The following is a 26,969-nucleotide window of genomic DNA, read 5'->3' on the forward strand; positions in this document are numbered from 1 at the left end:
AGTGGTTATTGTTAAACAATAAAGCAAATCGAGAATTTAAGGTAAGAACAGCTTCTCCTTTAATGTTAAATTAAATTTAAATGTTAAATTTAATGTTATAATTAGTTGGTTTTTTTTAATTTGTTTGAAGTAATAAACTGAGCCCAACATGTCGCCACTATTTTGAGCACCTTGTGCCCTTGGAGGCTGTCACGTGGTGAGAACAAAAGAAAAAATGTCTTTACACTCCAAGGCTTCAGCAGGCTGTTTAACGGTCACTGCCTTTATAAGCTTTCCGCAAGTTTTTTTTTTCGATGATGCTGCGCGCTGCACCCACTCGGCATGGATGGCCTCGTTCTGGGAAATACACATCAGACTGTGGAGCGAACTGTTCTGGAAACTTTGTTAGTGGTGGCTGCTTGCATGGTTTGGACAGGAAGACTAAAAATTGTACTTAATATGTGTTATGGAGTAAACAAATTGATTCATTATTTTGTTATATGGTCACGTGATGAAATTCTGCTTTTATTGCGTTAATCTGAAATCTTGAATTGTGACAAAACATCACAAGGTGGAATGAGCAGCTCTGTAAATCGACTGTCCTTTCAAGCCCACCATATGCTAATTCTCCTTTTTTTATTATCTGTGTAAAATGCTGCCAGGCCAGGAAAGGCCGTAAGTGCTTTTTAAATTTATAAAATGGTTTAACCTTAAATTTTTGTCGTTTGCCATTACACTTTGTCATGTGTTATTCTAATGTATGCCGTCCTCAGTACACCCATGTGTCGATTCTCTTGAGCCAGAAATATCTTTACCTCTTGTTTGCATTGATTAAGCACACTCCTTGTTCCTTTGTTCCTTTACTACTTTTCTTGTCAGAGTAAGAAATAGTCTAATGCTCACCAGAACTGCTTCCTATATATATACACTCTATGTAACACAACTTGCTGAAGCCACCACGTGTCCATCTTAATGTCACTCGTAATGTCAAATAAACTAATACGGAACATGACACAGACAGACGCCTTCGTCCTCAGTTTTTACATCAAAGCAGGGCAAGAATTAAAGCTGTTCAAAAAAAAAACTGCAACGTAGACAGTTGATGAAAAATACAAAAATACAGTTGCAATGCATTCAATATCAACACAGTATCGCGTTTCGAGCTTTAATGTGCTGAGTGGACAGTTTCCAGAAAAGCCAACAACGGTCTGTCAATTAATTTCGAATCAGATTTCTTTAAAGAGCAGCCTGAACGGTTTGTGTGTGGGTTTTTTTTTTTAGAAATCAGTAGATATAGGCGATATAAAACTAACCTGTAAATGTCAGCCTCCAAAACCCATCTGTTACTTAATTCTCCGCTACGATTCCCACCTGCGATCAACAAGCGCCGCTAACAGTGTACTACGTCACGTTGGTGCACCATTCACATTATTGCCTGCAGTCAACACCACACAGTGTACTACGTCACGTTGGTACACCACTCACAATATTGGCAACAATCAACACCAATCAGAGAGAGAGAATGAGCGACAGTTCGGGTTATTCGAATGTTGACAGTCTGCATTTCTCGTGGTTTTGAAAAACTGCTGCTTTAGCACGAGAAATGCAGACTTTCAACATTCGAATAACCCGAACTGTCGCTGCCATTGGTGTTGACTGCTGGCAATGTTGTGACGTAGTACACTGTTAGCGGCGCTCGTTGATCGCAGGTGCGAATCACGTACTTTGGTAACAGATAATTAATTAACGGATCAGTTTTGGAAGCTAAAATTTAAAGGTTAGGTTTATATCGCCTATATCCACCAATATCCCCCCCCCCCCCCCCTGCCCCCCCCCCCCCTAAAAAAAAAAAAAAAAAAAAACCAAAAAAAAACGCAACCATTCAGCTTGGTCTTTAAGAACCTCGAAGCCTTAGTACTACCAAACAGTTTCATTCCAGTTTTTTTTTAATCAAGGATTTTTTCGAGACAAGCCACCTGTTTAAAATCGGCTTTCTTACAGAGCGCCTAGAAGATAAAACCCAAACTTGTGACATCATCCACACCATGCAGGGGTCTAGTATCATGCGTTCACAGAAGAGGAGGACAGAGAAGGAAGGAACGAGACAAGGAGACTGTCATGATGCCTCCACTATTGATCACAACCTACGTCGATGGTTTGTAAGCACCCGCTCAGTCTGGGCTCAAGTCGCGATTATTGTGCACACCCATCACCTGATGATGTCTGCTTGTTTCCACACCAGAAATCATTTAGTTGTGCGGAAGAAATTTGATAAGCGAGCAAGAAAAACAAAAAAAAGAGTTCAACTGTACTTCATCTCCACGCGCACTTTGGAACTAAGTTTTGATGACGCGTTGAGGACAGGTTCGACCCATTGCGATGTTTTTCAGTTGGATGGTCGTTAGGAGGAGACTGATGCAAGTTAACATTCCGTTGTTAAGGTGCATGCTCTCCAGATAAATTCTTTCTTCAAGTATTGAAAAATAAGCCTTGGCTTGGCCATGCCTGCTCTCTATTTGCTAAGTATTCCCTTTTCCCTAATCTCTTTTTCTTTCTTCCTCTCTCTCTCTCTCACCCACACACACATATATATCATATATCGTGGTCATTATGTGCCCCTGCTTACCTGTTCCACTCGTACATCCCAATCACCAAAGATCTTCTTCCCTTGAAGTACTTGGACCTGAAACATCGGAAATGAACTAAGTGACCCTTTTATGTATGCTGGTTATCCGACTCCTCTGCCTGTGTGTGTGCGTGTGTGTGTGTGTCCTGTAGTTGTACCAGTCTCCTGGCAGTTTTTTCGTGAATAGTGTTTTTTCTCGTGTTGCCTCAACATTAAGCAGTCTAAACAAGGTCTGTAAGCACCGCGCTGGGTTTTAATTGCTCAAGAAGACCATCAGCTTGCATTAGCACCTCGGTTGCTGTTCATAAAACTGTCTTTGAACGAGATTGAGTACCGCCTTCCGACAGCATTACTACAAAGACTTAAAAAAAAAGCTAGCTTTGTTAGTGTGCGTCCGGTCTTGTCTTTTAGATGTCTAAGGTGTTAGAAAGAAAGAAAGAAAGAAAGAAAGAAAGAAAGAATGAAAGAAAGAAACAAAGAAAGAAACAAAGAAAGAAAGAAAAAAACAAAGAAAGAAAAAAACAAAGAAAGAAAACATAGAAGAGAAAGAAGAAAGAAAGAAAGAAGAAAGAACAAAGAAAGAAGAAAGAAAGAAAGAACATAGAAAGAAACAAAAAGAAAACAAAGAAAGAAAGAATCAAAGAAAAAAACAAACAAAGATAAAAAGAAACATAGAAAAAAGAAACAAAGAACAAAGAAAGAAAGAAAGAAGAAGAAAGAAAGAAAGAAAGAAAGAAAGAAAGAAAGAAAAGAAACAAAGAAAGAAACAAAGAAAGAAACAAACATAAAAAGAAAGAAAAAAACAAAGAAACAAAGAAAGAAAGAATCAAAGAAACAAAGAAAAAAAGATAAAAGAAACATAGAAAGAAAGAAACAGAAGAAAGAAAGAAAAATAACAAGAAAGAAAAAGAAACAGAATGAAAGAAAGAAAGAAAAAGAAAAAAAAAAAACAAACAAAGAAAGAAAGAACATAGAAAAGAAAGAAAAAACAAAAAGAAAGAAAGAAAGAAAGAAAGAAACAAAAGAAAAAGAAACAAACAAAAGAAGAAAGAAAGAAAAAGAAACAAACAAACAATAGACACAAAGAAAGAAAGAAAGAAAGAAACATAGAAAGAAAGAAAGAAAGAAAGAAAGAAAGAAAGAAAGAAACAAAAAAAGAAAAACAAAGAAAGAAACAAAGAAAGAAAGAAACAACGAAAGAAAGAAACATAGAAAGAAAGAAACAAAGAAAACAAACAAACAAAGAAAGAAAGAAACAAAGAAAGAAACAAAAAAAAAAAAAGAAAGAAAAAAAAAAAGAAAGAAAGAAACTACTGACATACGCCAGAAAGAGTCAAAGAAAGATAGGGTATCTTTAGAGAACACAGGGGCCAGACTACTCACCAGTCCGTGTGCTGGTCGTCGATGATGAGAGTATCTTGCAGCGGTCCTTGTTGTAGGCCGGCTTGCCTGACCCCGATGACCCCGCCGAGAAGATGCGCTGGCCGATGGCTGTGGCCGGGGTGGTGCGGGAGGGTGAGCTGGGGGCGCTGGGGGAAGGACCTTTCTTGCCCACCGGCGGCGGTGGCTGCCTCTCGTCCTCAAGCTCCCCCTGTCATCGATCATCGACACTTTACTATCATCAAGCTTCCCCTCAACTTCATTATCACTCAATATTTCATGGCAAGGCCTTGTCACAGAGTATGAGCACAATAATATTTCCTCAACCTCAATATGCTTGTTGTATTATTTAAATATTGTCTTGCTTCCCGATCTTATTACTTCTTTGACTTCTTCTTTTTTTCTTTTTCTTCTTCTTCTTCTTTTTTTTCTTCTTCTTTTCTTCTTCTGGTGCTGCTGCTGGCTATGGTATGGTGTACTGTCTTGAATGTCTTTGCGAAGTTTTCTAGTTTTATTTCCCCTTTAACTTATCCATGCTGCCTATATAAAAAAAAACAATGCGTACAAAATAATATAAGCAAGTAACAAGTAAAGGATATAAACAAGAACAAATAAACAGTGTCAAACAACTGACTGATCGGTAAGGTTAAATGTTCCCTTGCCTGAGTCTTCAAAATATATTCAGGTCATTTCTGTTTATTTTAATGTAAAGAGTTTGGTTATTTATTTATTTATTTATTTATTTATTATTTATTTATTATTTATTTGTTTGCTTATTTTTACCTGTAGATCGCCAGAGGAGAATCGGCGCCTGAGATAACTCATTCCAGATGAGAAATTGTCTTTGAAGCTGGAGAACGACATGGTGGAGGGTCTTCAAGCTAGGCTGTCAAAACCAAAATTGTTGTAGTTGTTCTAGACTGTAGACCTCCTGCCAGACTCTGGTTTCTTTGACAGTTTGTGATGTTTGTCACCAGCTTGACATTCTCACTTGACCTCTCACGACTTCTTCACCAAACACTCTCAAAACTGTTTTGTCCTCTTTCACTCTGATTCCCTCTTCAGCAAATCCCGGGTACACGACACGTGGAGCAGACTACTTGAAGTTTCGTGAAACAAATGTGGTTGCCAAGCCGATGTGTTATCGACGATGTGAAGGTATGGTGTGCAGCAATCTGGTCAGGACATCAGCAAATGATGAAGAGCACCACAAAAAAAGTCGCTAATTTCAGGATCGGTGCTCTCTTGGTTCCCGCGATCAAACAGCATCGATCCTTCGGCAAACAGCAGTTAGGGTCCTCCTCCTCTCACAGACCTCCCAGGTATCTTTCTAATGAGCTGAACACCTCACCGTGGAGCCCCGGCTTGTTGGATGCTGGTGAGGCTGGCGTCTGGCATGAGTGCCGAGCGAGCTCTCGTTACAATTAGCTAACAAACCCTCGCTAACCGTTACTTGCGCCGCCTGCTGCACGTTCTGATGGATTCGGCTTCCTGTAGCAGCCTCCAAGTTGCTGCTGATCGATTTACTTTTTACTTCCTTCGCTCTTAGAAGCTGGATATAGCGGAACTGATGGAGCTTTTATTTCTCTCTGTCTCTCTCTCTCTCTCTCGTCTCTCTCTGTCTCTCTCTCTGTCTCTCTCTCTCTCTGTAGACTGGATAGCGTGGGACTGATCTCAAGATGTCGGTGGTTGGGACACTGGTGTAGGTAATGCAGACACACAGACGACGTCACCTACACGTCACAGCAATGTCTCACCTGGACGTTCTTCCCGCCCTTGTACTTACTCTCCTACAGACGTCATCATAGTCGCGTCACCTGTAAACAAACAAATAATTTGGTGATAAACTCGTAAATCGAGGCTCGTGCGATCATTTGATGGCCGGTCGGTCGGTCGGTCGTCTGCTTCAGAACTACACGAGAGACCGCTTCATGTTACAGAATATTCCGTTTTACTGTCGAGGGTTGTATTATTGTCGCTGAGTGGAGTGAGTGGCTGTTTGGGAAGCTGCTTTTTTACCTCCAGATAATTGAGTAGAAGATAAATACATTCATCGTAAAGGAAGAAAAAAAAAGGAATCGGCTTGAATGTGACAAAAAGGGATTAATCATGAATGCCTGGTCTGCTTTTACTCAGAATAATGAATAGAAATTTGGTTGCAAGGAGTTCACATGCGTGCACACACAACAAATATTCTCGCATGCAAATCAATAAGCATGTGTACATACAGATATATATACACACACACACTCGCAGTAACACACATACACACATCAATGACTTGCTTCGTTTTTTTATTATTTCTAGTTTCTAAGGATGGAGCTGATTGCGGTGGTGATGCAGCAAGGACTACTGACGGCTGCTGCGCCTGTCTGGGCGACTGTGGTTCTTGGCAATAAGATGCACAGCAGGACTTGACAAGACACGTGACCCCTCCTGCACTTCCGGAAATTAACTTCTGTAAACAACCATTGTTTATCTCGGCAGTAAATTCAGGTTCTCTCCCACCACCATCCCACACACGCGCTCTTTGATGCTCTTCTACTAACCTAACTCCCTCCCACGCAGCCTCGTGTGGGACTGCACACACATCCTGTCCGCTTGTCGGGTCCAAAGGAGAAAAAAGAAACCTCGGTGAAAGCGTTGCACAATCTTTGATAATGAATTTGACTGGTCGATAGCCCCCGGTATAAGCCTGAGAGGCGGGAGAAAATTACCCAGGGTTCTGTGGGCTGAATCATTAGCTGTGGGCAGCGAGCAGATTTCTGTGTTCACAGACTTGATGGTGTTCACATCATTGGGACTACTTCGTCTACGATGACGAGGGTTTAGCGTGTCGGGACCGCTCACAATGATAAGGCTAGGGCACCTAGTAGACCTTTTAGTGTATATTTAGCTTGCTATTTAGTCTATTAGCTTAAAATATAGTCTCATGTGAAGTCGGTTGACAGGATTTTAAGAATTTTTCTTCAACAACACTGTTAAGGATTTTGTTCAAGAAGAGGCTTTCTAGTAATTACAATTTCTAGATAGGTTGAACCACAAACTTGTATTACCTATACACACCCGTCCATGAACTATATAAAATATCATCAAATGCATTGATTATGTCTATTTTGCGTGTGTGTGCGCGCATGCGTGTCCATGTATACAGAGAGCAGAGTTCACATGCCTACCTACGGTGTGTGATGTTTCTGTGTTTCCGTTGGCACTCTATAGAGTAATGAGCAATGAGTTTATGACTGTATAAATGTTCTGCATTATTATTATTATTATTTTATTATTATTATTATTATTATTATTATTATTATTATTATTATTATTATTATTATTATTATTAAATGTTGAGGTAGGCGTGCCAGTACACCGCCGCTGCACTCACTATATTTCTTCTACACTTCTACACAGACTGTAACAAAAAGGGAGGCTAACATTGAAATGAAATTCAGAAATTTTAAGGGGATGGGAAAGTAATACTTGTTGGTCCCAGTGGTGTCTGCTTCTGACGACGTGTTCAGACCGAGGCGCCCCCTCGCGAGCCGTGGCATCGCCCGGATTACCAGTCGTGACGAGCAGCGCCGGGCGGTCATGGCGGCTGAACAAACACCGCCGTGCTGGCTTTTGCGCCAAGTCGCCGGAAGTAATCGATTCGCCATCTTGCTTCACCGTAGAGTTGTCTGCGCCAGCACAGAGATCGCATCAGAGTCAAGTTCCTCCGCGTACACTCATTGCCCCTTTCTTCCCCTCCTTGTCCCACCGGGACATCGTGGATCCTTGAAATGACACGAACCTGACAGAATGTGTGATTGTATTCATCAAGATTATTAATAAAGCTAATTATCGTATTTACTCCTTTGACCCCTGCTGACATCGATGATAGTGCTTGTCCATGATCACCGTCATTCCAGTTCTTGTTCTTCCAGAAAAAAATTTGTTAGCTTGCTTGTCTGCTGAGTAGTGGACTTTTTTTAATATTTGATAGCTTACAAGAATATCTTTGAATATCTTTGTCTAAAAAAAATCTTTAGTGAGATTTTAATTTATGAAAAAGCTATAAACGCATATTTGTGTGAAATAGCAACATTATCTTTATTTCATGCAATGAGTGACACGCTAACACTATGATAATCAACATTTTTTGACATTTTAACTCCTATTCCACTCGTCACATTTTGAAGGAATCGTTTCTCGGTCTGTTATTGTTAAATGAGAAATACACGAAGCACATTACTGCAAGGAAAGTTTTAAGAAAAAACTTTAAAATAATGTAGATAATGAATCGAGGAATGTGAGAGTGTCGTGAAGAGGACAACATGTCGATAGCTGTAATAGAATGAGAACAAAATGGGACAGAAGATACAAGAATGTAGGAAATGGAAAAGAACTTAGAAAAGACAATAGAGGAGTTGGAGAGAAAGAAAAAGAGAAGATGAGAAGTGTGAGGAAGGGGGACGAGAGGAGGGATGCCAATGACCAGCTCATCGTTAGGTAGCTATCCCTTCAAGATGGCGGCTGCATGACATGAAAGGTCTTCATTTGGCTAAGAAATAACCATTTCAAAAGTGGCTCCAGAATCGAACAGTGAAATTACTAGGCACAAAAAAATAATAAAAATAAATAAATGAACACACTTGCATAGAATCCTCCACAAGGAGATAAAAATTGCTCCTAATCTGTCCTGACTCCATCAAATGGAAACTCTCAGAAGGCTTCACCCAAAGAGCATATGTCTCTTTTGAAAAGACGTGAATCCTTTTTTAAAATCTGTAGCTACCAAAACCGCTGTCTCCCAGCAACTGCTGCAGTTTATTTTTATGCCGGTAGTTCAAATGGCGATCTTTCAATTAAAGAACACAGTTGTGCAGTGCAGTGGCCTAGGAGTATGAAAGGTGAGTGGTTCACTGTTTAGGGACACGACGAGGACAAGGCAGAGCCCAGTCCTATCCTTCCACCATCTTTACCTACTTCAACAACAGCCATGTGGACATGTGGTGAGTTCATCCTGAGGACCTGGCAACAATGTCCTTCTGCTCCACAGCGTGGTAAGCGACAACTTGTCGATGGATTACAGACAAAGTGGCTCGCCCACAATACCGTAAAGCAAGATAATAATTCTTATAACACAATTTTCTGCAAGAAAAACCTGTTTTCCAGGTCTTCAGATGCATTACAGTGTATTTTCCAGTTTCTTTGGTGCTGTTAGACCTTAATGATGTCAGTGATGATAGAGACAAGGACTCCATCTCATGTGTGGGAACAGATCATTCACCACCCGGTGCACTGATTAAGCTACTCACTCGACTTTTCAGGGTTTTTCCTTTACACAGGGAATTTGAGACCTACGGTTGTCATTATTTTGATCTTTGCTAAGGAACAATCCAAGCTGCTTAGAGCACAGAAGTCGAGACAAATAAAATTGTTGTCGTGCAAATTAAGGTAGAGTTGATTCCGTTAGTTTTAATGCATCCTTTGCCAGTCATCCATTAGAAAAGCATTTCTTATAAAATATTTGTACAATATAGAAAATCGTATAATCTTCACTAAAAGATGAGCAGCAAAGCAAAAGTACGACATTTAAATTAACCAACTTGATTAGATTCTCTTCAAAAATTTCTACCTCTGTCTCCAAGACCTTGTGAAACGTAAATAGTTTTACAAACTGGAGAGAGAGAGAAGGTTGACAATTTTTTCACTTCTATCATTTCCCGCTTCTCAATATCAGTCTTCTTTCCTTCCTTTCACTCGACGAAATGAAACTTCTACAAACCGTTTAATCACAAACAAATCCGAATGTGAAATCTTAAATGACAATTTTCACTTGTTGCCAGGAAACGGATCCTGAAATTAAGCTTAAATTTGCTGGTATTTTAATAAAACTTTTCTCTGCCACTACTTTCTCACAACAATGTGTTGTGACTATTAGTAAATTATTGTATTTATTGGCGTAAAGATCACGTGCTTAAACTAAATTCTAATGTTGAAGGTAACACCTAGTCCAAAAGTTGAGAGTTCACGAGGACAAGAGAGTCGACCTCTGTAACCTTTTGATACCACCGAACCTCTTTCTCAAGGCCCAGGTCAGAACTACGACTGTTAAAGGCTTAAAAACTGAGAAAAGTTCACTCGCTGTGAAATATAATATCTAGGACAGAACAACAACAGACTCTTTGTACTCAGCCTTCAATTGTCTTATATCTGCGAAAACCAGAGGATCTGTATCTTCTTAGTCTTTTTTTTCTTTAATTTCCTTTTCCAAATCGATTGACTTTTTTTCCCTCAAAGAATCCACCCGGAAGTGCCCACGGTGCCCATTACATCTCATTAATGTCCCACGGGAAAATTGTCGTCGTTGCCGTTTGATTTTGAGGCATCGTCGGCTGGGTGAGCACAGTTCGTCTCGCTCGTTGGATCAGTCCTGCCTCCCTCCTCTGCAGTAACAGCAGCAGCAGCAGCAGCACTTCATCAAGTCAGCGTGCTGCCAGCAAGCAGTGTAACGTGAGGCAGCCACGACACCGTGCTGCAAGCCAGGCGGTGATTATCAGAAGGCCACCAGGTCTTTTACATCCGGGACGTTGGACATAAACTGCCGGTTTCCGTCATGTTGCAACGATCGTTTACGGAGTGTCGTGGCGGTGATAGGCAGTGGTGGTGGTCGTTCTTTTAGAAATGTCTTTTGTTGTTGTGCTTACTCAGCAGTTGCATGACTTCAACTGTATCAAGTGTTTGTCCGAATTCTCCTCAATTATTTTATGTATTCACCAAACTGTTATCTAATCTGTCTTTAGTACTACTTTGCATCGTTTTAACTGTACATGTATGTAGTACAAGGGAGAATATACTCGTTTACTAGTCCAGCCATCCGTAAACTAAATTTTAAAAAAATTCAAAGGTTTTTATAGAAGGTTTTTTGAAGGTACAGAGAACTGAAAGTGGTTTACTGTGTCAAATGCGCGGCCTTTGGGAACCTAACTCCCTCTCCTTCCACTGCATTTTTGCTTTCACTGATAAATGTGTGAAGATGGCAGTGGGTTTTCAGTGACAGGCCCAGGGGAACATCGAACCGTCCACCTTTCAAAGTCGAGATATTATTGACTGCGCCGCCCCACTGCATCCCTAAACACAGTTTTCCATCAAGAAAATTGTAATTTTTCTAACAACCCGACCTTAATGGCCTTAGAGAGCAATTGACCCCTTGAGCCTAAACTATACATTGTTTTCTTTTCTGAACACCATCTTTTATGCTGGCGGGTTATAAAAATTCACAAGAAATTGTGGTTGTGGAAGAGTAAAGAAAGTGAAAGGACTGAAAAAAAGGATGAAAAAAAAAAACAGTAGACGAAAAAAATCAGTCTAATACATCTTGCTTGGCCAGTCTGCCAGTTATGGCCTGTGAATGATGCAAGGTGACACAGGAATAATTTCCCTGGCGGAGGCTGGCATTTCTGACTAAAAGGATGCACAAGAACGAGTCCGACTGCTCGCTTCTTTCAAATTATTCTCGCAATTTATTGTCGCCCTGTGTGGTATGACTCCCGGCTAATTGCAGTTCTCTCTCCAATCAACAAATTATATCTATTAAAAAAAAATTTCTCACTCGGTCGTTCGGGGAAGGGGAAAAAATAGCCTCCGTACTTGCTAAAGGCCATCGGTTGATTTGTTTAATTTTTTTTTTTTGTGAGTTATTTTCGGTGAGGTTAATAAAGTGAGCTAACGGTTGCTTAACTTCGTGTTTCGCAAGGTGGAAAATAGCTTCTTGGCTTCTTTCTTACGAAAGGTTGAGTGTCCAAGTGACTGGACAAAATAGTTTGTCCCCATATCCACATAAAACATGATGTGGTGGGAGAGTTGGGTGGGAGTGGCTGAAGGACTGTCACAATCACGGATACTCATTGATGGATGACTGTCTGCGCGCAAGGGCACGGCCACATCCTTTTGTTCTTCGCAGTAGTGACTGTGCAAAAGTTAAATTTTAAATCCAAAATTGGTTTTCAAATTTAAAAAAAAAACAACTTAGAAAATCATAGAAGACAGTCGACCTGCATTTCAAAGCCAGAATTTAATCAGTTCGACAGGATTTCAATTGTAAAGATGTCCGAAAGGCCGTGGGCTAACAAAAGCGACAGAAGTGGTTGTTGCTGGTCATGTGACCAGAGTCGGTAGTCCATTAGAAGTGTCGTTGGTGGTTGTAAAAGTGTGGCGTTGATGCATCGACAACGACGTGCGTGCGCACACTACTTCCTGTCTCATAACCAAAGTTGATGTCGGTGACATTTTTTCCAGCTTTGAAGCAGCTCTGCCGCAAAAAAAAAAAAAAAAAAAAAAAAAAAAAAAAAAAAAAAATCTGCGAAAAGTGAGGTCTTTATCTGAAAAGAATCTGCGCAAGGAAACAAAAATGGCGTTAATGCCTTACCAGATCTCATTTGCCACTTTTTTTTAATTGTTGTCTCTCGACTCGATTTAACGGCGTTATGTTAGTAAAGGCGAAGAAGTCGCACCGAGACCTTTGTAGGACATAAAACATCCTGCTTCACAACGAGGCTCATTACGGGTGGAGAGGGGAGACCACGCGTGATGCTTAATGGCGCAGACGACAGGCGACAGGCTCACCACTAACACAGACAACACTGCCAGACGCTGGGGAAGACCACAGCGATGAACCTTAATGGTTGTTGACGGTGGCGCTGATGGAGGTGGTGGTAGAGGTTGCTGTTGTGGTGGTGGAGACAACTGTTGTGGGTGTAGTGCTACTATTGGTGTAGTACTGTCGCCGATCTGTATTCAATCGCTTTTTACCGTTTGTCAGAACTAATGTCAACTGTCATCAGAGGTGAACTGGACTCAGGTCATCTGTGACCACCTGCAGTTTGAATTGGTTGAAATAAATATTGGTCCAGGTGAAAAGCATGCTACTGGCGTGATAAGCAAAATTATATCAACAGGACACTTTAATAAAAGACAAAGCTCCAATACCCAACCAGAATCAAGTGGATAGGTTCAAATTTTCTGCTAGGGATTTTTTACTCCCGAAATGGCCACGTGACTTACCTGGCACTACACAATGTCTAACCCTGTCCTCGCACCAACACAGTAAAAAGTGATCGCAGACTTCTCGTTAGCTGCGCGATTATCGCGATGTTTTGCGAGAACAAGTTCTTTTGAATTATTACAGGTTAAATTTGAAAATGCTCTGTCTCTAATTAGCCTCATTGATTTACATTTTGCCCTGCAGGCAACATGATCAGTAATTCCCTAAAAAAATAGTTCCCTGCCGACTCTCTTTCTTCTCACGTGAGTCCTGCTGTTTGTGACGGTTTTACTGCATTTATTTCTTTTTATTTTGTTTTGTTAAATAGATAAGTGGCGTTGAACAAAATCATTTTGAGAAGAGAAGGGAATAATATTCACTCAGGCTTTTAGAAAAGAAGTATCTTGCACTGAGGTCTACCTGATTATTAGACAAAAAAATGCACCATACTAGTTCTTTAACAAATTTTTGTAGGAACACTCTGTACGTGTGTGCCTGTGAGTGTGTGAGTGCGTGTATGTGTGCGTGCGAGCGTGCAATGTATCATTCAGAGACCACCTCTGTAGCAGGCAAGGTACACCCAGCATTTCGTCTAAAAATGTCAAATAAATCAGATAAACGGTTTATTTCTCATTTAACGCCGAGAACGTCGATCATCTAGTTAACGAGGTCTGAGCTTGCAGACTGCACAGAGGAGGTCACGTGGCGGGCCCGTGGACACAGGACAGAAGACACAAATAGGGAAGAACAAAGAAAGGGACAGAATCTGGCTTAGTTGCCTCCCCTTCTGGGTATCAATGTGACGGCACGAACATTGTTCAAAATCTGAGGGACAAGGAGGGAGCGTTCATCACGGGGTAGACAAGACACATGAGATTGCATGACAGAGCAGACACGATTTTTCTCGTCGACTGCCAACGGGCAATATTGGCCGTTTGTCCGATTCTGGAGAATTATTCATATGTGACTTTCACCCTAAGCCGAGGGTAAACCACTTCCAGTTTGATGTCAGATGTTGATACGTGTAGCGTTCTTTGACCTTCGACCTTACAGTCTGTCCCAAAAGGCATCCACTGTGTTTTCATTTTAAACTTTTTTCAGCTATTGTCTAGCAGTCAGTAAACTTTTTCCACTATCGGCAGTTTAACAAAGCGTTAACCATAATTCAGACAGTTACCAGTGTTTCGTGCCACCGGCCCCATGATGTCTATTTGTCATTTTCCCAGCAATAGGTCAAAAAGCTGCATGGGAGACTCATAATTCTCTCACGTGGCAAATTAACTTCCGACGGCTCACGCTCACAGCTCAAGTAACTCATCTATAAATCACTTGCACAAAAGTGTTAATAACCACACTGTGCACGCCATCTTGTCGGTCTCTACCAACAGCAACAATACTCGTGGCAATGTAATATTTATACTACCAGTGTTACAATAGCCACTACTATTCTTTAACTCAATGTTTTATAAACAGGTCATCATCATCCAATGGCCGCCTCCCTGGTTTGTCCACACCACTACACCGTTGGTCCTATGGCTGCCATCGGCTGATTCTGCTTAATAGCAACCAGCGCCGCCATCTAATCGCCTTTTGCTTGGGCAGGGAGTCGTCCTTCCTGCTTTTATATTAGCATTATTAAATTCTTGCTATTGATTTCTCCCCCTCCTCCCCATTTTTCGCATGTTGGAACCAGGTGCTTCCAGAGGCGAAGTGCGCATTGCACTAATGCATGCGATGGTTAGCAACCGATGGCTGGAGCTGTCGTGCTGGATCCATCCTCTGGCCATCAGCGGCAGGCGTGCAATTACCTTGACGGAGTCCCACCAACCACCTGGAGCTGGAGAGTCAGGCAGACACATGGCAGCGCCCTCCAGCCACCTCCAGCAAGAAGATTTGTTCAAAAAACAAACCTCACAAACCCGATGAATTAATCACGATGGTGTCAGAATCCGTGAAAGTTAGACGAAAATGGATGTTTGAGTGCCCCAGAAAAAATAAGCAGTTAGTTATGTGATATTTGTGTGTTCGGGTGTGTACTGTCTGTGCAACCTCACACACACACACAAAATAATAACTTGCTTGAATCAGCATTTTTCATGACATCAGGAAACAAGAATATAGTGTTCTCTTCTTCCCTCCCCCTCTCTATCTGTGATCTGTTGTCTGTGTGTCTGTGTGTCCGTGCGTCCGTGTGTCTGTGTGTGTGTCTGTGTGTCTGTCTGTGTGTGTGTGTCCGTGAGTTTGTCAGCGCGTTCACACGTCGATGCGCACGCAGTCCTGATAGTCTCGTGCCAGTCTGAACATTTCCAAATGCACGGCACCCTCGACTCGCACCGGTCTGCCAACTCTTCCATCTTCTAAATGACCGGTGATCGATACCCGGGGTTCCGCGTTCAAGGGCACTTGACTGTTTGCGATAAACTGAACCGTTGGGAGGCCATAAGTTGTGCCGCTGCCTCCCTGAATCCTGCTCACCACGAGACTCCACACTCGCTGGGTGACGAGTAGGAGGTTGTGGGAGGGAACACAGATCGGGATGCTCGCATTTACACAATCAAGCCAAATGGTCTCTCTAAGAAAATAAGAGGCCGACTTTTCTCAGCCGCAAGAACGGACAGAACGGAAGGGCTTCTTTAATCCTTGGACACAAGGGAAAGAATGGGGATGGCTGGCAGCAAAGAATGCACGATGTATGGGCTTGTGTCTCCTCTCGTGGGAGGACGCCATCACAAAAGCATTGCTTGGCTTCTTTGAAGAATTCGCCGTGGGAATGAACGCATCTTTAACCACTAGAGTGCATGGACTGATCACTCTGTGGCATCTGTAATCGATGGGAGCATGCATTGGCAGAAAATTTGCCCTTTGACCTGCGTGAAGTGGGATGTGATGTTGCGTGAAGGAGAGAATGAATGTTTGCTGTGTTTACCCAGATGGACGGATGGGGAAAACAACGAGAAAGTCGTGGACGAATTTTTTTTAAAAAAAATTTCTTCCCCACAATGTACATGAGTGAACAGTTTTGATCCCTTTAATGTGTTTGAGACCTGGATCATGCCAGCCGATCGACCCTCCCCGGGATATCGGGGTACAGGACTGACAATGAATCATGGGAAGGACCACAGACAGACACACGTATTAAACTCTTTTCATTGGAAGCCGGCTCCAACATTCCCGGACTGGAGCCAAAAATGACTTGGCACGAAAATGTACATGGTCGGAGTCATTCTTTGAGCATGAGACCTACAGCTATGGACTGACGGCTGGTCAAGCTCAATAAAAACCACCAGAAGTCATTACTTACTGCGAATACCCCGGTGCCATATGGTCCGAGGCACGCTGTAACCTCGTGAGTAAGTGTGTGTCCGTAACGGAAGCTCTGACATGGTGAGACGGGTACAAACCTTACAATGTCAATACAAATTTACAAACCAAAGAATCTCTTTCAAGACAAACGTGTACAAACCGCAGAAAGCCAGACGGGGCTTGGAACCACCGCCCGCGATCAGCACGGCCTGAGGACCAGGAAATCAAAGTGCCGAGATCGATCTCGCATCCAGAAACAAACGCCCCACACGACATTTCTGGACATTTCGCTGAATTACTGTTCCCACCCCACCCACCACTCATCCCCCGACGGGGAGCTGGATGTCACGTGAGCGACTCTGCACAGTCAGACGCGTTTCTCAGTCAATGAGAAGGACCAGCCCCGTTACTGAGCAGTTCACAGCTCGCCTCTACTTCACCTGAAATCCCCGCAGAACTGACAGATGTAAACATTAGGTCAGTAGAACGAAGACTGTGACAAATATCAGCATGTGACAGATTATGCCAACGTTGGACGAGTATGGAAGAAAACACTAGGAATCAGGGTAGGGAAACTCCAGTCTTTGAGTGGTAATCATGAGCTTAAGGCCCTAATCGTGAACAGAAATATCTGTATCTCATCTCCACTAAATATTTACAGCCCTGCCTAGCCTTCTATATGTATTTATAACTACGGACACAAGACGAGAACTAGTCCTTAGCTAAGCCTGAGGTAAGACTACCTCTGCTTCATGACTATGTCCCCAGGAAGGGGATTCCCCAGACAACTCCATGAAAGACCCAACCTCGGCATCACGTGACTCAGTACACAGAAAGACCGCCGGCAAAATGGTCTCAGCTGCTGAGGAATTTAAGAAGCTGAAAGCAAGAAGGTTGGAAAGACAGAGGAAATCGGCTACCAGACATGTAAACTTAGTACGGTTGAACCGGGAGTTTAAAAGTTTAAAAATACCTCCCACCATCACCTCAGAAAACCGAAGCAGTCCATTAGGACGAACCCCGGCTGTGATTAGCGTTAACGAGATCGATTGGGAAGTAATCGATACAACATGTCTCTGTGTGGTCGACCGGAGTCTGGCCTTTCCTGTTGAGGGGAATATCAGGTTACAAGAGGGCTGTCGAGACAGACGTGGACATGGGGAAATGTCATCTTAAGGGAACGTGAACGACAAGAGCCTGGGGGAGGGAAAGGTAACCAAGTTGAATAAACTCTGCCTCCTGTGTTGTTTAAAGTATATAGTCAGGAAAATGATCTCTTGTGGGAGATAAGGTGAAACAAAAACATGATCTTGACACAGGACCGAGTCATCGTGACATCGTGACAAATATCGTGGAGGTTATTCCACCAACACAGTTACCAGACTCGCATGTATCTATCCTTGATCTTTCACAGGTAAGTTAAAGGCAGGAATGAATGAATTAATGAACAATTTTCTTTATTCTTTCTCTGCTTAAAGCTTTTTCGAACTTACATTTGCTCTGTCACGCACGCACGCACGCACACACTCACTCACAGACGGAGGAGAAATAATAGTAAGTCTTTATACCCGTCCATCATCTTTTGTCCGTTGTGCGTGGGTGCAAGTGCCAGACATCTTAACACGTTATTGCATAATGTGTGTGTGTGTGTTTGCGTGCACGTCTGTTCTCTCTACCGCTCACACGCTCACCACACACACACAGCCTCCCTGCAGACAGCGGATAGTCGAGCGATTAAATAATCAACGCCTCGATTCGATACCCGAGTAGCGCAGCAAACTTCTCCCAGCTAAACCAACTGTCAGGAATGGGTTCCTGACTCCACAGAGAGTTAGGGAAGGTAAGATCGCGGGAGGGATGGGCACCGCCGTCACATAAAAAAAAATCTGGCCGTTGAGTAAAGTGAGGTCTCTAACACCTCACTCTCAGACGACCGAAAGGTTAGGAAACGACCTTCACCTCTTTTTCAGAAAAAAAAAAAAATCAGGCCGGGAAATCTCACATTTTTCCCCTGGGCAGTATGGACGAATCTTGTCTTCTGTCAAGTTCCTCTAGAAATATTCAGAATTGAACTCAAATGAGTGCTTCTGACATTGCCCCCAGGTCACATTTCCCGGTGAACCAATCTGACATCTCTTGCATGGATGAGTCTGACATTCCACCCTCCTCGTGAGGGCGATTCCAACATTCCGCCCTCCCTATTCCAACATACCAACATCCCTTGTGTGAGCGATTCCAACATTCCAACATCCCTTGTGTGAGCGATTCCAATATTCCAACATCCCCTTGTGTTGGCGACTGTGATATTGGCTTTCTATAGTAGTGTGTCGAGGGGAATAGAGTTAAAACTCTTTTATTCTCTCCTGCAACCGGCTCCGACAGTCGAGCAAACGAGTCTTTTATTCAATCACCCGGAATTATTGGATCTTTCTGCACCATCGCCTACACCTCTTTGTTGGAGGAATCGCATTGGTATTACCTTCCCACGACCTTAGGATCTTTTCTGTCGGAAGGTGAAAATAGTTCTCTATACAAAGGAGGTAGATGCACCCGTGCACTGATGACTTTTATAGACGAATAAATCCATGTGGTACAAACGCCAGCTTTGTGAATTAGCCTTGGATTAAAAGAGCAAAAATGGTCACGTGACATCGTCTGGAAAGGTCATTGCTGTTTTTAATGTTTCCAAGTTTTTTTTCCTCGCTTTGAACTCATCAAAGTGCTTTTTTACAATCCTCTTTGTAATATGCACCTGGTGACTGTGAGTGGAGCAGATAATTCAACTTTTTCTTTCACTCATTCTGTATGTGTGTGTGCATGTTTGTCTTTACACCTGTCTATGCGTCTGCAACGTCAACAATATCTGGGTGTGTTTGTCTTTGTCTACAAATCCTTGTGAGTGTTTCAGTGAGTGTGCTCGCGTGTATGTATGAGTGTGGAACAGAGATCAAGATGCTTGCATTTATTTTAAAAAAAATTCGTTCGAGCGTGTGTTTGAATACGTTTGACGACATACATGTGAGAATGTCCAAACAAATGGAGACCAGATGGATTTTCTTTTCTTTCAAATTTTATGGTCTGCCAAGCTTTGTCGTTAAGGGATGGGTTCATTTTGGTGAACATCTCTTCCTCCATTTTCTCTCTCGTCCCCACCTCCCCTCTCTTTCCCCCCCCCCTCCTACCCTCCCATTTTCCCCTGGATATTGACCGCTAGCCAGCCTCAGCCCAACCACCCGCTGACTCCATCCGCATCCATGGCAGTTCGATGGATGTCTAGCAAGCAGCCGGGCGGCCGACCCTTCACGAGAGTGTGGTGCTGCTGGGCGGGACAAACATCGGGATGCTGTGATAAACAAGCGCCGTGTGCAGCCCTCGCCGCTGTCATCAGTTTGTCCATCGCCTCCCATTCACATCGTTGGTTGAAAGAAAATAACCCACTGCCTAACTCCGCATTTCTAACCGTCATAATCGTCTTGGGGGTTTAACCCGACAATGCCTATTGTTAGTTTGTCCCCCTTCATCATCCTTTCCCCACCTCCGAAACTAATACGACACGCAGACAGACACAAACTCAGGTATTATGCAATATACACACACATACATAAACATAAACATAAACATATAAAATCAGTTTTGAAAAGTCAGCCGATGATATGAGCATAGAATCAAGGCAAGGACTGATTATTCCTGATGTGCCAAGCAATGTGCACGCGATGAACACGTGTGGGCACGAGACTTCGCGAGAACTTCGTGTGAGCAAGACGTGCAAGACACTCCACTAAAAACCGTTGGACAGCTGGATCGGGTAACAAGTACGGATCGACCCGCCCCCAGCGGGCATGGCCGAAATAAGTGAACATTTATTCAGGGTGGTTGTGCAAGAAGTAACGGATGAGAGTGTGATATCTTTTAACTAAAGCAAACAAATTTCAATCTGGTTTTGCTACCGTTATTTCCAGACCATCTTCGAATGCGTATTCACGCCCACAGATCATCATCATCGTCTTCTTTTTTTTTTTTTTTTTTTTTTCTTCTACCGTGTGTGATATGAGAGCGCCTTTCTCCTGCCATTCACTCTACTGTAAAATGGCTGCATTTTGCCTTTGGGCATGTTTCTCTACCCAGTTCCCTCATTTGCAATGGTTTGTTATGTACGATGGACAGAAAACTGAGTTTTGGTCCTGGTGTCAATACGAAGATAGACAGCTTGATCCTTGCCTTCTCTCTTCTTTCACTCTCTCTCCCTCTCTCTCTCTCTCTCTCTCTCATACTCTGCTTATTCTATTACTTTTATTAATAAAGATTTGTCGATTTTGTTCTCTTTCTCTCTTGCTCTCTCGCTCGCTCTCTTGCTCTGTTTTGACTCCACTTGTAAGTTAAATACATGGCAACAGGTAACAGGCACCTCGCTTGTGACGTGTACATAATAATAAATCTGTCTAACGTATAGACGAGATTTGTCTGGCTCAGAAAAATCTTAAATATTTCTAAATAAAATTAATAGAATTTTTTTTAATTCATTTGAATTTAAAATTGAATTGAGGTTAAGTAAATCACACACTGAGCATGCGCAAAGATGCCGGTAACCTCTCGCCAACGTCGAGACTTGGCTAATCACGTGATCAAAAGCAACAGTTCAATCACTTCATGCAAATCCGTGGGTGTCAATGACCTGCGATCATGTCGGACAGTGAAGACGGGTGGTACGAGAGGTTTTTATTTTAAAATCTGGTTTCGCTATGTAACAGTTCACTTAGGTTTCGAAAAGTGAACGGTCTTACGGTTGCTTTCGTGGATGGACTGAAGACGCCAACGGTCCTTACAACAGCCCAGGATTTATTTTAGGGCGAAGGGCTTTCGTATCTCCCACCCGCAAACAAGTAGAGCTATCGAGAACTGTCCACTCGCCATGATCCTGGGTGTGGGTCAGGCGTCAGGACACCGGCGAAGACATTCGTGGCGAGGAGATGTTTATTTATTTATTTGTTTTGTACATACAACATAAACAGATCATGCGTACCGACGAAAGCAATGGATGAATCTCAGTGTGAGAGAACCGCTGTCAACAGGCTTCCAGAGAGAGAGAGAGGAGTGTGTTACAGCTGCCTCTTCTATCAATATACTTCCCGCCCACTCGTTGCTAACCACCAGACCGGTCAGACGACTGGTGATAACGAGGTCGATGACATGGTACTTTAGCTACCCTTATCACAATCACAGCAATTTTAGTCACTTCCTGCAAAACTAACATTTGAAAAAAAAAAGTAGCGATGGCAGAAATAAAATGCTTCGTCTTACCGTAAGGCCCCGAGTCCGGCGCTCAGCCCACAATGTCGATGCTGCTGCCAACAGCCAGCAGAGACAGCAGCCACGACTGCGACTCGCAGAGTAGTGGGAAGGGGAGGGTGCGGGGTCGGGGAGGTGGCGCAGTAGATGGGAGGATGGGGGAAGGGACCATTGATCGGCACGCCTGCGTATTGATCCGCACCTCCAGTTCCATGCTTGGCAGGATGCTGCCGCCAGAGGGCCTCGCTGCTGCTGCTGCTGCTGCTGCTGCTGCTGCCGTGTCACAAGCGCGGGTGCACTGCAAGAGGTCTGGATCGGTTCCTCTGGGGGAGACAGGACAGGTTTAGACGACTGAGGGGTAGGGTAACCCCCAGTCCAAGCTCGGGTGTAGGAAGATTAAGGGTGGGCTGTTAGTTCAATTCTCACCCCCTTCATGTACCCCCCTTCCCCGTTGTTGGTCCTGACGTCACAAAAGTACCTATGATACAGTTACTAGAATGTTTATTTTTAGGCCACTTTAAAAAAAAAAAATCTACCAGCGTGGATCCTCTCAGTCCGTGTAATCATGATCTCCGATGTTCGAAACGAAACTTTCAACTGACTACCCGTCGTGGGTGTGATCGCGTCTGGCAGTCCGACAGTTATTTTCTGTCTTGGAATGTTCCAGGTTTTTGTGGGGCTCTCGGTAGTATAGTGGCTAAAACACTTTCTTCTTACCACTGCAGTAAGAAGATTACTTGGTTCAGATTTTCCCTGGAGACTCTGTATGTGACACCTGTTTGCCGGTCGGTCGTCGATGTTTTCTCCGGGTACTCCAGTCACCCCTCCCTCTCCCTTTAAACCGTGAAATAACTTTTAGTGAAAGTGGAAGCACTTTCCTACCCAAGCAAGTAGGCAAGCAACCCTCCAGAGAACCTTCCCTTGTCACAACTCAAGCGAGAATTGAACGTCTTTGGTTCGGATCTCTTCTCAGGACACACTTCGATGTGAGTGTCACACCTGTTTGCAGGATCGCCGTCGGACTTTTTCTCCTCGAACATTAATTTATTATAGTTTATCATCCTTTCTCCTGACTCCCTAAGTCTAAAGATCCCCAAAGGAAGAAGGGCTTTCCTGTGCAATTATCCAACCAAGCTGTCAAACAAACTGGTAAACTAGAAACCTAAAACAACACAAAACCGCCTTGAACCTCAGCTTAACCTCTTTCTTCAACAGCTCTTCCTTCAGGGTGAAGTATTTTTCTTAGCACTCCTTGATTCCTAGATGTCATTGTAAGGTGTCCTACTATTCGTCTCTTCCACGAGAGCACGCTTCCTTACAAACCGTTGTTATCGTTTGCCGCAGTTCTTTCTGATTAGCAACAAATCACAATCACTCGCTGTTTCCATTAGCTACAATTCACGCTCTCGTTATTTCACCTTAGCTATAAATCACGCAGCTCGCTGCACACGGTTTTACATTAGCTAAAATCACTCGTGTTCTATTCCGCTTTAGCATTCCTGTTTAGTATGGATAAAAATCACACATTCACTGTCTTGCAATAGTAATAAATCACACATATTTACCGATGTTGTTATTGTTATTGTTATTATTTATTGAGCACATTGCCCCTTGTGAAGGCAAGCTCAATGCACGATTCACAAAAGACCACAAAGGAACCAAGAGCTAACCGTGCAACAAGAAATTCAATTGTCACCAAAGGGATGAAGGAAGTGTGCAGATGACGATGGATACAAATAAAACATTCCATGTTCGTCCTTCACTACTCGACGAGGAATCCTGTCCACACTGTTTTGCTCCGCCTGTGGATCGAACATTGACACACATGCAAGCAGACTTCTCTAATGAAGCTCTCCTGTTGGAATAGTTTTCCTATTTAAATAGGGTTGGGGTTGTTTTTTTTTAAACTGCAGCTAGTGTCAGACTTTCGGACTGTGTCGGCCATATTAGAGGACTGACTGGCCGTTGCTTATCGACCTCCTTCCGAGGTACATTGATGGAGATGTGTTGGACATTGTTGCGCTCCATTTTCACTCAATCACTCATCCGGGCATTAGCGGGCTTTTTGCTCCAACACAAAGACAAACTACGCCTGTCTCCTGCAGCTCCTCTCTCTCTATATATATATATCAACAAATGTAAGCTAAAGAGGAAAATACCACGGTCAGCGGCCTAATTAATTCCAAACAAATAAACTTATACACTCACACATAAAAGAACGGTAATCTCAGTCAACTAAAAGAATTCTAAATTTCCTCCTCAGTTGATGAACCTTTGCCCCCGTCTTCTAACTACTAAAAACTGTTCTTATTTAACAATGTTTTGCCATATAGTTAATTAAAGGAAAAAAGAGGTAAATGTTGTCCCTTAACCTTTTTTTTTAAAGTAGTTGGAAGATTGGGGGTGGGTAGATAGGGTAAGGTGTTAGAAACCACACTTCACTTGGGATCAGATTTTTATGAGGTCAGCGCCTACACCCGCCTCCTCTAGCTGTTTTATCTTTCCCCACCCCTCTGTGGAACCAGATATCCATCCCCGACAGCCGGGTCGACTCGGAGGAAGTTCGCTGTGCCAAGCAGGAGTCGAACCGGCGCGGGGAGAGACAGGGTTGATTTAAATCTTTCACACTGCACGGACAGGATCATGTGAAGCAGAAACACTGAGTTTGGGTTATAATGTCAGTCGTTTGTAACGCATCACAGATCCTTGTAATCGGTTACAATGCAAGATGGCCACCTGTATGGCGATGATATGTAACTCTGGTGAGATCATTTCATCGTGAACATCCTTTGTCAGGTTTTTGTGCTATGTGTGTCATGAATACCCGGTGAACAAAAACATTAGGAATTGGTCGTTGTAAGACTTAGTATTTGTGAACCCAATCAATCCCTGTCTGTGTTTTCAGTCTCAAGAGGAACTTTTTGTCTTCGTGACCCTCGAGGCCGTTATTCTAGAAAGTAAGGCACCACCTAATGGACCTCTTCCTGTAAATGTCACACTGGTGTTCTTCGCCGTTTAAAAATAAAATGTTAAATGAGGTTTGTTTCTATTTATGAAGCCTGTACTTTATTCCCGTTCGTGGGCTGCTTTTCCAGGGTAATTTTTATCTCTTTCACCATGTGTTCATTTTGTATCCTTACGCCCACAGTGGATTTTTATGACACTCGTCTGCCGAGCCGCGTAAAGAGACGGAACCCTCGAGAAGACGCAGACGCCTCATGGAGACGATCGAACTGTGGTTTCTTCAAACTGAATACAGAGCCCTACCCCACCTCATCCCCATCCCACCCCGCAGGGTCCCGCCTGCTCCACCCGTCCCAGAAATGCGGGTGTAGGGAAATGTCAGTAGGATAAGCTTGAGCAAATAGCACCGGTATTCTTACTGGCCTTCTGCCTTCTGGATGGATGGATGAACGCAGACGTAATTTCGTCTAGTGGCCAACATTGCGTTACCTCTCCGTGCAAACGGCTTTTCTTTCCGTCTGTCTATCCATTTTTTTTTTTTTTTTTTTTTTTTTTTGCTTCCAATAGCACTCGCCTGCTGAAGACGGCCGTGCAAAGTGGGCTTCACGGTGTTCCGACTCTTTGCAAAAACATCGTGGACAGAGTTTGCGAAAGAGATAATCGAGACATATTCACGGTCCTCTTTATTCAGAAAAAGAGGGAAGATGGGATAAAGGTCTGCGGAGGATCCAGTGCATCTTGTGCCCGGTTTATTATTACACGCCGTTTGGCCGATGTCCAGTCAAGTATAGAATCAGTGTGATGCACAGATTTTGAATAGACTACATAGGTCAATTATAGTTGTATCAAATTAGTATGATTATGAGGGGGGAAACCTATATTGATAGACGCAACTGATGCTTATTTACTTAAACTGCTAAGATTTGCAATTTTCGAAAATAATTTTTTGAAGCAAAATGATTATCTAAACTATCACAAGATTTCTTTAAATATACATGAGGTCAGAAAGCTTATACTGCAAATTTCAGGGTGTCAAAAATGATTCTTTTGATCATCGCGACCAGTTAATTATCAACAATCCTATAATTCCTTGGATTATTCCACGTTTCAATATACTGTAGTAAAAGTCTTTAGTTTCTATTATTATTATTATTATTATTATTATTATTATTATTATTATTATTATTATTATTATTATTATTATTATTATTATTATTAAGCAGTATAATTCCAAGCTATCGTCGAGGGTTTAGGAATTACCCGAGACTGCAGTTAATTACATATTCAAGAGTGTCGTCGCCAGCTTTGTGGTAAGTCGTCATGCCAGCAGCTCAGGAAAAATATAATCAATGTAATTATTCAGTAAGGGGCTTTTGCAGGAGTAATGACATAAAACAGGACTGGATCTGGCGAGAATTCAAAGTCAGATCAGGGTCAAAAGGTCAGCAACTTCCAAACTGCGCAGACGCCGACGTCGATAAGGTTTATAAATTTATGGGCTCCTACACGGTGTTTAGGTCTGCGCCATCGAGCTGAGTACCGGCCATTGAATGCCCTGTGTACTCCCCAGTTTGTGACTATTCTCATAAAATAAAGTGTCTGTATGGCGGATAGGTTAGTGCCTGCCACAGCACTTGGTGGACGTCTACCGCTCCACACACACACACACTTACACACTTACACACTTACACACTTACACACAAAGCTACAATGATACTGAAAGGAGGAGGACACGTCCCCATCTTTTGTCATCAGTCCAAAACACTAAGAATATTAATAACAGAATCGGAAATTAAAGAAAATGAAAAAACTGGTGGCGTTTTATTGGATATATTTAATTCCACGGGGACAGCTAAATAGCAGAAATAACTCTACAACCCTTCTTTTCTTTTTTGTAATCTTCTAGCTTCTGTACTTGGTTTAGTTTGTTACTTTCAGGTGGTGGCACCAGTATTTAGTTATTTTATCGTTCGTTGCCCAGAAATGAAAGGTTATATGCTACACACATTAGGCCTGGGTACCCAGACACATCAATGCGCGCGCACAAACACACACATCGTGTGTCTATATATATATATATTCCGTTCGAACGAAAGTTATAAAATAAGATGCCATTTCTTGAGAATATTCTGATAAATCTTCAACTTTTGTAATTTCAGATCCTGTTATTAATGTTCTTGGGGTTCTCCTCAACCTCCCAACACTGCCAAGGGGAAAGAAGTTCGCCAGCGCTTCTCCTCCAGACAAAAACCAGCTCCCGTATCATCCAGCTGAACGTAGACCTCCTGTCATGGAGAATGTTCAGCCCACAGACCCGTGAAAATGAACCTACCGCTCTATTTTACTTTCGAGGTTTAGGGGTTACACACAGACAAACTCTGCTGTTGATTAAGTTAGGGAAATGCT

At 42.7% G+C, this 26,969-nt stretch overlaps 1 protein-coding gene across 1 annotated transcript in view; it reads right to left on the reverse strand.

The window, feature by feature from the left end:
• The window catches only part of LOC112571803 (synapsin-like), a 40,127-nt gene extending 18,044 nt beyond the window's left edge, over positions 1-22,083 (reverse strand). The window contains 6 exon segments of the mRNA XM_025251102.1: positions 2,606-2,649; positions 2,652-2,662; positions 3,989-4,019; positions 4,022-4,196; positions 4,769-5,802; positions 21,612-22,083. Coding sequence (XP_025106887.1) covers positions 2,606-2,649; positions 2,652-2,662; positions 3,989-4,019; positions 4,022-4,196; positions 4,769-4,849 — 342 coding nt within the window. The 5' untranslated portion in view covers positions 4,850-5,802; positions 21,612-22,083.
• Between the last annotated feature and the right edge of the window lie 4,886 nt (positions 22,084-26,969).

The sequence above is a fragment of the Pomacea canaliculata genome, linkage group LG9 (genome assembly GCF_003073045.1).
Source record: "Pomacea canaliculata isolate SZHN2017 linkage group LG9, ASM307304v1, whole genome shotgun sequence".
NCBI lineage: Eukaryota > Metazoa > Mollusca > Gastropoda > Architaenioglossa > Ampullariidae > Pomacea > Pomacea canaliculata.